Source organism: Panthera tigris, chromosome D3 (assembly GCF_018350195.1).
Source record: "Panthera tigris isolate Pti1 chromosome D3, P.tigris_Pti1_mat1.1, whole genome shotgun sequence".
Classification (NCBI taxonomy): Eukaryota; Metazoa; Chordata; class Mammalia; order Carnivora; family Felidae; genus Panthera; species Panthera tigris.
In genome coordinates, this window is record NC_056671.1 from 33,170,694 (window position 1) to 33,187,170 (window position 16,477).

At 38.9% G+C, this 16,477-nt stretch overlaps 1 protein-coding gene across 8 annotated transcripts in view; it reads right to left on the reverse strand.

Moving 5' to 3' along the window:
- The window catches only part of LOC102966393 (piezo-type mechanosensitive ion channel component 2), a 468,901-nt gene that overhangs the window by 209,291 nt on the left and 243,133 nt on the right, over positions 1–16,477 (reverse strand). For all 8 annotated transcript variants that reach the window (XM_042961476.1, XM_042961473.1, XM_042961474.1 and 5 more), the window contains exon 5: positions 1,141–1,303. In XM_042961476.1, coding sequence (XP_042817410.1) covers positions 1,141–1,303 — 163 coding nt within the window. The remainder of the gene's footprint in view (positions 1–1,140; positions 1,304–16,477) is intronic.

Genomic DNA, 16,477 nt, shown 5'->3' on the forward strand with positions numbered 1-16,477 from the left:
ACCCATAATGATTTTAGGTAGTAATATCATTTCTAGTCTGTATGGATTTATTGAATTGTATCCTCGCTTTCTTTATTGTTTTTTTAATAACTATACAAGGCATTTGCTACCTATTTTTGAGGCACATAAGTAAGTCATTTGCTATAACTGAGAATTGTCTTCCCTGATGCCTTTGTGATTACCATTCTCAAAATAACTGATTTCAATTCACCCCAGTTTTGCAGGTGAAAGTTCTTGCCCAACTTCTGAGTAAAAACATTTGCTATTGTGTCTCTTGTGTCAAATGTCCAGAGTAAGTCTTTTCAATATTTTTTCCTTTGCAAATTTCATCTTTCAATTACCAAATCAATTACTTTTTAAATCAACGTCACTGAAACTCACATAACAAAGTACAGTGGTTAGAACAGAGCAACATTCTGAAACAGATCTGGGGACAGTGAGGAGCTGTCTAACTTGCTCTCATACATGGAGTGAGATCTGATGTGCTCCCTGCTGCTCCTGAAACTCTTTCTACTAAAACACATAGATAAAAATTAACATACATTTTCCTCATTATTTTTATCTTTTTCCAATTCTTATACTTTTCCAAAGGTGTGTGTGTGTGTGTGTGTGTGTGTGTGTGTGTGTATTCCTCCCCTCCCCCCGCGATTGCTTTAAAATAATGATCAAAGCATGCTCTGAACATAATTCTTCTCTGAAGAGCAAAGTACACAGACCAGAAAGCTTCCCTTCAGGAAGGAATTACTTTTTTTCTCCTAAAACTACCAGGTGCTACTTCTCTAAATATTTTGTATTGACTAAGGTATCTAGACAACGGGCCACAATATAATGAATTTAAAAGGTTAACCATCAGAGATAATATTAGATGAGAGTAAAAAGAACACTGGGTTGGGGTGAATGCCTCACGAATGGCAGTGTTCACACTCCTTGAACTGTCTCCTGGTGGCCAAGGTGTGGAGGAGACTGCCTACCCATCAGAACTACACCGGGGGAGGGAGGGTTGTGCAAAGTAACTGTGAACATTTAAGCCAAGCTCTGCAGAGCCTAAGTGCTATGCATATTTCACTTCTCCACAACTTAGTAAGGGTCAAGGCTCTCAGAAATCAAAGAAGGAAGAGGGATGCAGGACGTCAGATTTACCAATTCTTCATTTTCAAACTCCGAGTTATACTGTGCTCCTTCTTCGGTCACGGGTTTCTGAACGATGTTCCTGCAGACGAGCCAGATGGTCAGACTAGCAATGAACATCCCAATATCAGGCACAAACACTCTGATCCCATTGCCGGCATCAGCTCCCTTTAAGCTACAGAGGGAAAAAAAAGAGGGAGGAAATTTAGTTGTTTTTCTATTTCTATGGTTACACTATCTTAAAGTATTTCTGAATCTTCTTAATGAGTTTTAAAAAAGGGATCCTCAGTTTCTGCCTAGAAGGGACTGGAAAGCTTTCCCTCCATCTCAGAATCTTATATAATGTACTAAGATTCAGGAATGTTCCACGATTTCACTGGAGTTTCTGAAATACTATAAAGGATCCTAACCCAATTCTCACTCCTAAAACATGCTAATGATCCATATTGTTATTAAATAAGCCACATGTGCAGCACAGATACAGGTGTCTGCAATCTAGCTGAAGCACATACTAGCAGCTGGGAGATAGTTTACCTTAGACGTAAATCAAAGCTAGAGAAAAATAGAGAAAATGTTAAAGCAGTCCTTGAATGCAGGACCTCTTCATTATTTTGAATACTTAGTTGATTTTGTTTTCCATACTGTTCCAAGAAAGGTAGATCTAATATGTTTCTTCCTTCAACCTTGGAGAATGGACAGTGAACTTAGAATTGGAAGATTTGAGTTCAAGTGTAAAGCCTGACACTGACAAACTGTATTCACTGGGGGGTTTCCCATGGCCATGCATTCCTTCTCCATGCCAAAGAGATACTACTCTTTGCCTTCTTTATAGAAGTCAAATGAAAATGATTCAATGTTTATCAGAGATAAACTCGTTTAGGAACTAAGTACATGATCAAATACATACTGTATTCATTTATATTGTATGCATTATATATTTTGATAAAAACATAAAATGTGGGGCGCCTGCGTGGCTCAGTTGGTTAAGTGTCTGACTTTGGCTCAGATCATGATCTCACAGTTCATGAGTTCGAGCCCCACATCAGGCTCTGTGCTGACAGCTCAGACCCTGGAGCCTGCTTCGGATTCTGTGTCTCCCTCTCTCTCTGCCCCTCCCCCACCCATGCTCTGTTTCTCTCTCTCTCAAAAATAGACATTAAAAAAAAACATAAAATATAATAAAAAGCAAGACCCCCATTGTCTAGAAATGATCGTTGTTAACATTTTGGTAAATGAAAGCATTGTTAATAATATCTACTACAACTGAGCAATTGCTCTGTATTAAGAGCTTGGTATATAGTATTTCATCCAACCAACCACCATATGGAGATAGGTATTATTATTTATCCTCCTTTTACATATGAAAACAACAACAACAACAACAACAACTAAGTCTCCAAAAGGTAAACAAACTTCCCTCAAGTCAACACAGATAGAGAACAGAAGTATACTCAAGCTCCCTTTAGGACCAGATTTTATGTTCTCAACTACTGGGTTCTCGCATGTATATCTGCGTGGCTTTTCCTTCCAGTTTTCCTGTTTCTAGACATACATAGTGACGGTTTACAACACTAAGCTCATACTATGTTTTGAAAATGATTAGCTCCTGTAATAGATCATTAATAGTTTTTCAACTCACTGATTATTTAAAAAAATTTTTTTTTAACATTTATTTATTTTTGACACAGAGAGAGACAGAGCATGAACGGGGGGAGGGTCAGAGAGAGAGGGAGACAGAGAATCTGAAACAGGCTCCAGGCTCCGAGCTGTCAGCACAGAGACCGACACGGGGCTTGACCTCATGGACCGCGAGATCATGACCTGAGCCGAAGTCGGATGCTTAAACGACTAACTCACTGATTATTTTTAAACATCACCATGTTCATGATCTGACAGCACTTAACTATTCCACTACTGCTGTACATTTAGAATGTTTCCATTTATTTGTCACTATAGCATATGTAAAAGTTAAGTGTTAATTACCTAAAGAATCTTCCCATCTAGGATCTCCCAGGAAAAAAAAAAAAATTCCTCACATCTTCTTTTTAAAGAATGGTCCGGAATAGGGCATGCCCCACATAAGCTTCTTTTTTTTATACATGGCTCCAAACCCTTCTGAATAGAGAAGCATGAGTAGTTAAGAGATCTCTTTACCTCCATAAATGAAACAGACATGATTGTGGCAGAGGTATTTAAAAATGGCAAATCCCTTTCATTTGGGGGAAGGGTAAGAGGATTTAATTAAGAAAACTTCACCCCAAACGAAACTTACAGCATGAGATCTAATGATTGATTTTATCTCAGGAAAAAGGGAGAGGTTTGTTGTATACTTTAAAAGTGATCAAACAGTGCAAACAAGAATAAGAATAAAAAGAAAGAAGAAAGAAGGAGAAAGAAGGGGTCCAGGGGAGAGACCAGGAAACAAGGCCAGGCTCCAGGGGCTGTTTGGTGCTGTGTGGGGCTAAGTTCCAGAGACCCACCAGTCCTAATCAGGGGGGTTTGGGGGAATAGATTATTATAGCTCTTTCCCGGGAAACACGTTGACTGTGGCATTTTATGAAGAGCACCAACCAAGCGGAGTTGAGAGGAAAAGAATTCTTAAAGGAAAGGTAACAAGGATTCTAGGTCTGGCCTCAGCTGCTTCTTGCCTCACAGCACAGAGACCGGGAAGCCAGAGCAGAGCCTTATGCCTTTCCCACCTGTGGACTGCATTAAGTTCCCAGTCTGCAGTCACTTTGAGGCAACAGTCTCAGCTTTGTGTTTCTTGGTCCCCGAAGACACATTTCATAGCATACATACATCACGGGAGGAGATGAATGCTGTTTGCAAAAGCAATCACTCCACTCACTGTGATAGAATTCAGCTACTGGATCCAGGATTGGGCTGTGATCCCGATTTGCAATGAAATCATCCAGCCACAGAGGTGCTAACCTATTAACTACTACTCTTGGCTTGCTGAGTTAACAAAGCAGTGCATTCATACAACCGTTGAAGAAACAATGAAACTTCTGAAGAATCTGAAGAGCATGTACAACGAACAGGTCACAGTCTAATTGATATGTCATTTGGGATCCTCTCATCAATCAAGTTTCCTTCTTCATTGTTTGGACAATGTAGTGGACCAGTGTCTACTAAAGTACGCTAATCAGAATGTTAGTCCCCAGAAATGCTGTGAATTGAATATAATAAGATGAAATAAAAGAAAACAAAGTGGTCAAATAAGTGTCAGAAAATCACAGTGCATATTACTGTAGTAGAGAACTTGATAAGTTATGTAGCAAAACAAGAAATTTGAATTTACCTCCTTCTCTGTTTTTATCTTATTTTATTTTTCCTTCCTTTCCTCTATGTTCATCTGTTTTGTTTCTTAAATTCCACATATCAGTGAAATCATAGTATATTCGTCTTTCTTTGACTGACTTATTTCAAATGAGCATAATACATTCTAGTTCCATCTACATGGTTGCAAATGGAAAGACTTCATTATTTTTGATGGCTGAGTAATATTCCATTGTATTCCTGAAATCAATACTACACCATATGTTAACTAACTTGAATTTAAATAAAACCTTGGAAGAAAAAAATTGATTTAGTTAAGACTCTGTTTCCCAAATTTATTTGACCAAAAATCATTTCTTAAAAGTTTTATCTAATACCTATTACATTTTACTGAGCTGGTGTTCATGGAACAGGTCTTAGGAAATGTTGGGTTACAGTCTGCTTATTGGTCTAGATTTTTGGTTGAAATTAATAGATACTTTGGAAGCTACCCTAATGCGTAGCTAATCCTTATAAATTTGATTTTTAATAGGTCTCAAATGAGTTTAGAAGTCAGTGGCATCTCAGTCCCTTCTCGCATCCAATTGTCCAACCAACCATCCATTGACTCCATAAGTCATTGAAATTATGTAGCTGGAAGATAATTAGAAATAGTCCAGTCCTCCTCATCTTACAGACTGGAAGCCAACAAGGGGAAAGGTTAAATGACTGGCTCAACTTCTTACCTAGGGGCAGAGCACTTCTGTTCCAAGCTGTCTGGTGAGTACAGCCACCCCTCACTGCACCTGTCCTTGCTCAGATAGTCCGGCACCTGTCTTCCACCTAGTGCAACAGGCTCCTTTCCCCACACTGCTCAGAAAACGCCCTGTCGAGGGTCACCAGTGATCTCCCAGCTATAAGGCCCAAATGACCCATTCTAATTCTTATCCTACTCCACCTCTGCACTGTACTTGACAAGCAAGACCAGCTCTTGCTGCCCTCAAATCTACTCGGTGTTCTCGCCTCTCTTTTCCAGTTACCTACCTACCCATGGATGTTCTTGAAATCTCACACTGCTGGGAAATCCCACTCAGAAACACAGGGTGGGTTGTGCCCACCAGACTCTTCTTTTCTGCTCAAATATTGATGAGTCTGCAAGGTTCTACTCTTCAATTGTTTCTCTTTTAACTCTACATGGTAGACCTGGTTGATGTATCTATTCCCCAGGCTCCAGTCGGCACCAACATGATGACTTACAAATCTACATACTCAGTCCTAACATGTCCCCTGAGACACACAAACAGATACCCATTTTCCTACCAGATATCTCCACTTCTACAGCTTTTAAAACTAAATGCTATCTTTATTCCAAAATCTGTCCTTCCAGTGATATTCCTCACCTTGAAAAAGGGTGCTGTTATCCATCCAGCAGCCAAGAGAGAACCTGGACCCTACCACTCTCTCACTGAAAACCTGGAGGTTCTGTCTCCATACTGTCTCTCTTACTGCCATTTTATTCCCACAGCTCAGTTCTGCTCGATTACTGGAATAGCATCCTTACTATTTTGTTTCAGGTTGTCCTCTCTGCAAGTCAGGTCTCCATATTGCTACCAGAGCTTAATTTTTAGAAGCATAAGGTCGAGCATGTCAACTGTGATGCCTACAGGAAAGGTCCATATCGCTGAGTGTGACATATGAGGCCTTCTGTGTTCCGGGCCTGGCTGCCCTAATTCTTGCTATGATTTCCTTGTACCTCAAATTCCATCCATCTTGAAGGCAAGCACCAGAATCTGCAAGTGTTTTCCCCTATGAGCTACTGTGCAATCTTTTCCCACAGGCAACAGTGGCCTTTCTCCCATGACACTTTTATATTCTGTTCATCTCTCAAACCCACTTCCCACATCTCCACTGTGAACCCCTTCCATCTCCCTTCCTGACCACTCCCTCCTTTAGAAGCCTGCCATACCTTGCACATACTCAATCATAAATTGTTTAACATTTTATGTCACTCGATTATTTACCAAAGGAGGGCTTCCTATCTACTTCCTCTCTGTATCTATATATAGAGATACATATATATCTATACATACATATACATACATATACATATATATGTATATATATGCATGCATGTGTGTATATATATATGTATAGGTATGTATGTGCATATATGCGTGAATGTATCTATGTATCTATGTATATACATATGTATCTATATCTATATCTATATCTATACATACATACATATACATATGTATCTATATATATATATCTATATATGTACATATCTATCTCTATATATATATACATATACTCTCTCTCTATATATACATATGCATATATATGGTACAATGTACACACTGAATAAAAGCTGGCAGAATAAATGTTATCTCCAAATATTTACACTTTGCTTTGAACCACAGCGGTTTGTGCAAAGTACCGCTGAGGCATTAGATGAGATATTTTAGTTCATTTAGATAATTTCACTCAGGAAAAATAAAATACAAACCCAGACAGGAAGAAATGTCTCTTTGTCTGGGACTAGCTGGAGATCAGAAGCCCATGAGTAGTCTCAGTTACTTGGACACAAAGATGTAATTGTCAAAACTGGAAAATATAAGCCATGAAATATATACATGTGGTTTCGTCCAATACAAACGTTGGAGAAAACATTTCTAGAACAAGAGATAGGAAGTGCATCTAATGAACGTTAAATGGCTCAGTTTGGCAGAATTTGTCATTTGTTCATTTAAAAAAATATTTTTTAAGTATCTATCATGTGCCAAGTACTAGCCTGGCAATTGACTGTTGGTTTTATGAAGGTAGGTAAGGGGCATGATAAAGTCAGAGAGATGGGTTAAGGCTGGGCCCAGGGCTTGGACTTTTGGTAAAGAACCCACATAACCGGAACTACTGAAGGATTTAGAACAAAGGAGGAACATAATCACCAAGGAAACTGAGAGATCGCAGGAGAGATTGTGATTTGGTTGCAGGAAGTGGGACATGGAAGCCGTGTTTTCATGGCGGGTGTGATGTGTAGTGCAGAGGCGATATTTCATGCTGGAAGTCCCATGAAATTTGTGCCTGAGAGAGAAATCATGGCTGAAGGGATAGTTTTGAGAGTTTTCTTCCATGTGTGTTGGCTAAAGGCAATAGAATAAATTAGGTTGTCCACGGATGGGGCATTGTATAGAGTACATTTTTGTATAAGGCTCTCTAAACTAATTATAAGTATACATACAGGGCATGTAACAAAAAAGCAAATTGTATTTCAAATAAATTCTACATTTGAAATCAGGCTAACCATGTTTTGTGTAGAACCATTTTAATAAATTAACGAGATGAATAGATACATTTCCCTATAAAATGTTATCTTAGATAGTGTTGCTTTCCGGGCATACAATGATACTTTTCATATAAAAAAGCATACACTAGACTGCTTAAAACACCATGTTCTCTTAAAAAGGCAAACATTTTCTTTCCAATCGTGCTATAGTCACATTGATCTTATTTGTTGAGAATGATTTTACCTCTTGACAAGGAATTGAGGGGGCGCCTGGGTGGCTCAGTCAGTTAAGTGTCCAACTCCAGCTCAGATCATGATCTTCTGAGTTCGAGCCCCGTGTCAGGCTCTGCGCTGACAGCTCAGAGCCTGGAGCCTGCTTCGGATTCCATATCTCCCTCTCTCTACCCTTCTGCCACTCACACTCTGTCTCTGTCTCTCAAACCAAACCAAAACACGTTAAAAAAAAAAGTTTTAAAAAAAGAAAAGCAAAGGAATTGAGGAAGCTGAAAATTGGGAATAACCTGCATATCCTTCAAGAGGAAAATGAATTGGTTAAATTAGTATGCCTCCACAAAATAAAATACTATAAATGAATAAACTAGAGCAAAAGTGTGTGTGATGGATCTAAATAGGGATATATCATCTCACAAACATAACGTGGAACAAAAAAGAAGAAGCAAAAGTAGAGAATCCAGATCACTTAGGGATCCGTGCATAAAGAATGACATGAAAATGACAAATACTTATTTCTGGGCAGGTAAGAGGGGTATCATAAGCTATTATATAAATACCAATAATAAAATATTGGTAATGCTCAAGGTCTTAAACTGGTTGAAAGCTAGTTGGTAGGTACAAAAGTTTATCTTTAATTCTTCACATTATTTTTAAAAGTTGGAATAGTCATACTGCCTAAAATTCCTTGTGTAGAACATATGTGAAAAACATGAAGGCAATTACCTTGGCTGGAAAAGATAATGACTTTTATTGAGGTAAAACTGCTACATAACATATTAATTTCAGGTGTACAATAAGTTGATATTTGTACATACTACAAAGTGATGACAGTAAGTCTAGTTACCATCCATCATCATACAGTTGACCCCTCTTTATCCTTTTCGTCCGCCTCCGAACCTCCTTCCCCTCTGACAACTACCAATCTGTTCTCTGTATCTATGAGTTTTGTTTTGTCTTGATTGTTCATTTGTCTCGTGTGTTCATTTGTTTCGTTTTTTTAAGATGTCACATGCAAGTGAAATCATATGATATTTGTCTTTCTCTGTCTGACCTATCTCACTTGGCACAATATCCTCAAGGTCCATTCATGTTGTCACAAATGGCAACATTTCCTTCTTTTTTATGGCCAAAAAGTAATCCTTTATGTGTGTGTGCGCGCGCGCGCGCGTGTGTGTGTGTGTGTGTGCGTGTGTGTGTGTCGTATTTTTATCCATTCAACTATCCATGAATGCTTATTTCCTTACTGTTGGCAATGAACACAGGGGTGCATATGTATCTTTTTAAATGAGTGTTTTCATTTTCTTTGGATAAATACCTCAAAGTGAATTAGCTATATCTAGATCATATGGTAGACCTATTTTTAATTTTTTGAGGAGCCTCCATACTGGCTTTTACAGCGGCTTTATCAATTTACTTTCCTACCTACAGTGTAGGAGGGGTCCCTTTTCTCTAAAACCTCTTCAACACTTGTTATTTCTTGTCTTTTTGATAATAGCCATTCTAACAGGAGTGAGCTGGTATCTAACTGTGATTTTGATCTGTATTTCCCTGACGATAAGTGATACTGAACATGTTTTCATGTGCCTGTTGGCCAGCTGCATGTCTATTTTGGAAAAATGTCTTTTTAGATCCTCTGCCCATTTTTAAAAATTGGATTGTTTGGGTTTTTGCTATTGAGTTATTTGAGTTTTATGTGTTTTGGATATTAGCCCCTTAACAGATATATGATTTGCAAATATCTTCTCCTATTTAGTGAACTGACTTCATTTTGTTGATGGTTTCCTTTGCTGTGCAGAAGTTGTTTTGTTTTGTTTTGTTTTGTTTTGTTTTGTTTTCCGATGAAGTCCAACTTGTTTAGTTTTGCTTTTGTTACCTTTGCTTTTGGAGTCAGATCCCAAAATTCAACAATAAGATGGAAGGAGCTCATGTCCTATTTTTTTTCCCTAGGAGTTTTATGATTTCAGGGAATAGTGACCAATTGATGCTGTAATGACCATGATTGTATTTGGTCTGACTCATTAATCAAATTTAATCGCCATCCTTCCCATCAAGGTGCAGAGAAATAGTGCAGCATGTGGGTATTTCCATGGGCACATGGAAATTTTTCTAAGTTTCAGATTTTCTCATCTATGAAATGATTTTTCAGGGTCTTCCGAACTCTAAAATTTCATTCCAACTAGAAAAATCCAAAATAAAGAGGCAGTGGAATTGAGATGGGACTGGGAAAGAAGAAAAATGGTGAAGTTTCAGTATTGCTGAGAAGAAACATCCAGATACAAAAGCAACCACAGTCACCTCCAGAAGTTCAAGAAGAATAATTTAATTTGTGCAACTCCTTTGGGGAGGCAAGTCCTTCGGTTCAGAGTTAGTAGAAAGGTCAGCTTCAATTGAATTCCAATAGATGATTAAAATATCAGATGAGCATTATTTAAATGAATACAAGCTATAAATACGGTTTACCTTGTTCTCTAGTGGCCTCTGAAGTTCACACGCTAGCAGTCAGACTTTTGATTTTCTTAAGCTTAAGTACTCTGACGTCCATCAGTCTCTCAGATTTAGTAAACCACTTTAAGAACAGAGTGAATGTATATCTAATAGTAAAACCTTAATGTGAAATATAAAACTCTGATTTCAATGATTTCCCACATATGTCTTGAAAATATGGATGGAGGCTATCTCTTTATTGAATATATGATTTCATACATCAAGTCACATAAACCAAAACCAATAGAGTTGATGTCAATGAATCAAGGTATAGATGAGAAACTCTGGAAAGAAATGTACCACTTTTTGAGAATCACTTTCAGTATCCAAATCAAGGAATTCAAATAGAATTCCACAGTTATTGATGACTGGAGAATCCAAATAGCTCATTTCTGTGAACTTTGAAACCTTTTCTACCCTAAAATAGCAATTGCATACCAATTTCTAATATCCTAAAGGTATGAGCTGATGCTGGATTTTCAGGATTTTTTTTTTTTTTTATTAGTGGCAAGATTTTTGTGAGCACCTTAAAGGTGAAACAGTACTCGAATATTTTGATCCACTTATCTGACAAGTTGCTACTTTCTATTTGGAACACACACATTTCCCTCTCATGTAAGTGTGCGGATGGCTTTTCACTTCTGTTATTTATGAGGCAGAACGTCAGTTAAGAGAATCCTAAGGTTCTTGCTTTGATGGAGGGCATTCACAAAAGGGTAGGGAAGGAAGGGTAGGGTTAGGTGACTGTCAAATCATTTGTCCTTATGTACTTAGCTGTTCAGGAGTGTGCTGGAGCTGGCTGGTTCCAGCTGTGTTCAGTGACGATGTATTACTGGCTTGAAACTGACTACAGTACGAGTATTTACATCATGGAAGTTGGCAAATGCTGCCAATAGTGCACTTTTCCCCCAGAGAGCTGGTTGTTCCACATTTACCGGCACACCACTGCTGCTATCTAAACACTAATAGGTATTTACCCAAAGAATACAAAAACACTAACTCAAAGGGATACAGGCACCTGGTGTTTCTAGTAGCATTATCTACAATACCCAAATTATGGGAAGATCCCAAATGTCCATCGGCTGATGAATGGATAAAGAAGATGTGATTTTTATATATATCTATGTGTGATATATATATATATATATTAATACATAATATTAGTATATAATAACAGTTAATACATTAATATATAATATTAATAATTAATGCATGATATATAATAACATATTATATAATATATAAATATATTAATATAATAATATATTATTCTATAATAAAATTATATTTATATAGAGTTATTATTCTGTATAAAATTATTTAATTATAAATCTTTTAAATTTCATTTAAATTTAATTTTTGTAATAATTAAAATTTATTTATAAAATCATATAAATAATATATAAATTATGTAATATATTAATATAATATAATATATATTATATAATTTATAATTAAATAAATTATAATAATTATAATTAAATAATTAAATTATACAATGATATATAGTTAAGTTTAGATAAATAAATTATATAACTGAATATAGTATCATATAATATATTATGTAATAATACATATTATTACATAATATATTATATTAATATGTCATAATATATTAGTAAATTATATTAATATATCATATTATATTAATATATTATATTATATTATATTACATTATATATTGTATAATACTATGTTATTTTAATATATATTGTATTGATACACTAATATATATTACATTAATATGTATTATATATAATGGAATATTACTCAGCCATAAAAAGGAATGAAATCTTGCTATTCACAACCACATGGATGTAGCTAAGTGAAATGAGTCAGAGAAAGACAAACCATATGATTTCACTCATGTGGAATTTAAGGAAAAAAAAATGACCAGCAGGGGGAAAAAAGAGAGAGGCAAATCAAGAAACAGACTTCTAACTATAGAGAACTGATGGTTACCAGGAGGGAGGTGGGTGGGGGTGATGGGTTAAATAGGAGATGGGGATTAAGGAGGGCACTAGCTGTGATGAGCACCTGGTGTTGAAACACTAACCTGTATGCCTGAAACTAATATTACACGGTATGTTAACTAAGTGGAATTCAAATAAAAGCAAAAACACTACAACAAAATCCAAAATAAAACAACCCCCAAAACAGACAATAAAATGCACTCCTTTTGCCACATGACTCTCATGGGCAATATTCTAAAAACTACCCTAAAACTTAGCATCAGATCCAAAATCCTCTCCGTGAAGTTCAAGTTTCCCTATCTTTAATCTGATTTCTGGTTCCTCCTGAACTTGTGACCTTCCTCAAGGGGTCTTACCATCCTATGACAAGGACATATTTCTTCCAACTTCTGGACCTTCGCTGATGCAGTTTCTATCAGCGTGAATTTTCACCCGCATCTTCTGCACTTGTTCCAATCAAAACTCACGTGTGTGCTCTTTTGACCTTGTTGATAGAAGCCTCTGTGTAACTGATCATACATTCTATCCACTGGTCTCACTTCCTGTCCACTTCTCCATGCATTTGAGAGCTCCTCATACGCCTCCTGTTTATTGATTTTGTGGCCACAAAAAGGCTACCACCAAGGCAAGGTCCTGGTGAAACCCCCTCAGAAATCATTTCTTATGGTTTATCAAAAATATTGATAAAAATGCAGTGACCAAGAACTTCCTCCAGCTGTCCTCTATTCCTTGCTGGGGAACCGCCGATGCCCGCCTCTTGGATTTGTCTTCTTCTTACTTACTTTGTCTGAGCCCTCAGAGGATAGTCTGTCCACCACCACCACCACTAAATCCTATAGATCACTGTTTGGAGTCTCCACGTCATGTATTCATAACAAAGGAGAAAACTCCGTCATAACATTCACAAAAACCAGAACTGCACCACCTGAAGCATATCCCGAAGTGGCTTGCCTTCCAAGTTGAAAACAAAGCACTGGTCACACTGTCCAGCTGGTGAGCTACCAGGTTCTGGTGGAGGTGGGGCTACAAGGATAATATTAAAAACAATCAGAGGTCTTCATCCTGAAACCACACTGGCAGTAAACACAACGTGCCACATCAGAGGTTCCCCTCTTGTTTGAATTCCCGTGTTGAACAGCTTGGGGAAAATGAACTACAATTAATTTTGTTGGAAAGAAAGTAAGACATGCGATGCGTGGCTGCAACCAAGTAGCTCATTTATCGTCTTGATAAACACTGGATCCAAAAAAAGCAAAAGGCTTTGTGTGTCACTACGGAAAGCTGACACGGAATAAAGAAAGCAGCATGAACTTTGGACTTAAAGACCTTGAAGTGAACCCCATTCCTGTTAATTTAGTTCAACAAATATGTATGAGTATGTATCAGCTCACAGGCATTTTGCCAGGCCCTAGGCAGAGAAAGACACTGCGCCTGGCTGTAGCAAGTAAGAAAGGCCGGTAGGAGGCCAATAAACTCCTAAAGATGGGTGAAGTCAATATTATCAATATTACCCATGTGTAGAAGTGTCAGCAAAAAGAGGGAACGATGGGTGAGCTCTATTTGTCAAGGAGGCAACAGGGGCTGCTCCCTCGGTTGAACGTCTGAGATGGGTTTCAAAGGATGTCTCAATTAGTATGGTGTGTCTGGGGAATTCCAAGAAAATTCATTTTGTTGTGATCTAAAAGATGAGAATGAAAGGTGGGAGAAGGTCTTGAAAGGTAGCAGGATCCAGGCCAGGAATGACCTTGAATGTCATTTGGACGTTCATATGTCAATGGCAAGGCATGTGCCGAGGTTATTGGTCAATATTTATAAGCCACTTGCTTTTTAATGTTTATATATTTTTGAGACAGAGAGAGACAGAGCATGAACGGGGGAGGGGCAGAGAGAGAGGGAGACACAGAATCTGAAGCAGGCTCCAGGCTCTGAGCTGTCAGCACAGAGCTCAACTCGGGGCTCGAACTCACGGACCGTGAGATCGTGATCTGAGCCAAAGTCGGACGCTTAACTGACTGAGCCACCCAGGCGCCTAAGCCACTTGCTTTTATATGTACATATAGGCAAGTTGTTTAATTTCTCCGTTTCCTAAATTATAAAAGAAGAGAACCGGGTATCTCCATCTGTGTCACCCCTTCTCTCTGCTCCACTGAATACTTCACCCAAATGAGGGCTCTCTCCCGCGTTACCACCATGCATTCTTCCCATGCAGAAATCAGCACCGACATGCCACTATCCAATGACCACCCCGTTCTTATTCCACCAAATGTCCTGACAGTGCCTTGTCCTCCTCTGGGGCCAGGACCCTCCCCAGGCACGGGAAGTGCATGTAGCTGTCATGTCTCTTCAGTTTCCTCCCATTTGGAACAACTTCTCGGTATGTCATTCTTAGTCTTTCATGATCTCGACAGTGGATGAGTACAGTCTTCATTATGTAGGATAACCCTCAATGTGTCTCATGCTTCTTGTAAAAAGTACCACAGAGATGATGCTATCTGGTCTCTGTGTACCAGAGGCACGTGATTCCACCATATCCCACCTGAGTCATTTGGTTGGGCCACTGTTGCCATTTTCCCTTTTGTACTCGACTCATATTTTGTGGGCAGATATTCCAAAATTACAAAAACCCCATTCCTTGTCAAACCTCCATCCCCCAACCTCAACCCTCATCAACATCTCCTGCCAGGATCAACTACCATTATGATGGCTGCCAAAGCTGGTTAGCTGCGCCTGTACTTAATTGCCGTTCCGCTCCAAGCAAGCCCTCCCCCCTTATCCCCAATTAATTAATTACTTAGCCAACTGACATCAGAGTGGACCCAAGAATTCCACATTGTATTTTGAAACTACCATTATTTATTTTGAGGCTCAAACTGCCCCTGAGCTGGAGAGTCCCTGGAAGCCGGCCCCTGTGACGTCCTTATCGTCCATGAAGCATTTTCCAACTTTCTGACACAGTGAGGTTTCAGGCCCGTCCCCTATTTCCTCTTCTTCCACCCTTTCTACTCTCTGGTCCCCAGAGAGCCCTGTTTTCTCTTAGTGGAACATGGTATTCAGAACTGGGTTCTCAGAGGTCTGGGTGCTTGGCCATTGTTTCTGGGCTATCCCACTCGACAGGGTAGGAAACAGGTGTATTTAACACACAAAAATGTACATTGATTACGATTTCTACATCTTTGTGTGCATATACATTCTTAAAAGACTTGAATCCATTCTGATACGTTCCCTTTCAATTTCACACCTCGGGATGTTTTCTAGTCTCTGCCTTCCCTGTTTCATATTTTTTTCATGTTTATTTATTTTTGAGAGAGAAGGAGAGACAGAGCATGAGCAGGGGAGGGGCAGAGAGAGAGGGAGACACAGAATCCAAAGCAGGCTCCAGGCTCTGAGCTGTCAGCACAGAGCCCGATGGGCTCGAACCCACGAACCACGAGATCATGACCTGAGTGGAAGTCAGACGCTTAGCCGACTGAGCCACCCAAGTGCCCCTTCCCTGTTTATAAGTCTTTGCTCAGATAGTGAGAAATTTGGCTCTCAGTGCGCTTTATATGTTTAGTTATATGCTCAATCATTTTGTTGTTATTGTTGTTTAATGGAACTAATTTCCAAACCACACCAGCTGCCTCATCCACCTGCAGCTATGTAATCCCTGGTACAGGGTCACTTTTCTATACTGGGGACACTCCCTCCAGTACCTCCATACAACCTGCTCCCCAGGTCCTGGCTTGCCCACACCCACACTCCAGCAGTTAGCACTTCAAGGCAGCCCTTCACCCCTAAGGGCACACTCTGTGGCAGTAACATTTAAATGCTTGATTGCAAAGGGGGAGAAGGAAAGATGGGGAGGCCGGGGAAAGACGGGAAAGGACCCTGCTGATTCCTGATATGGGGCAGATTTAAGAAAAGACAACAGGGAGGAGAGAAGTGAAACGCATCTGGGGCAGCACCTATGCACATAGGTACTTCCATTGGGCAATGCCCTGGGTTCCAATCTAGCTCCCATGTTCTTTCAGTTTCCCCCACCCCCTAATCTGAGCCTTGCCTACTGAATAAAGTACCACTGAGCAATGTTTGAGGAAAACAGCAGCAAATTATTCTAAGCCACAGCCTATTAATA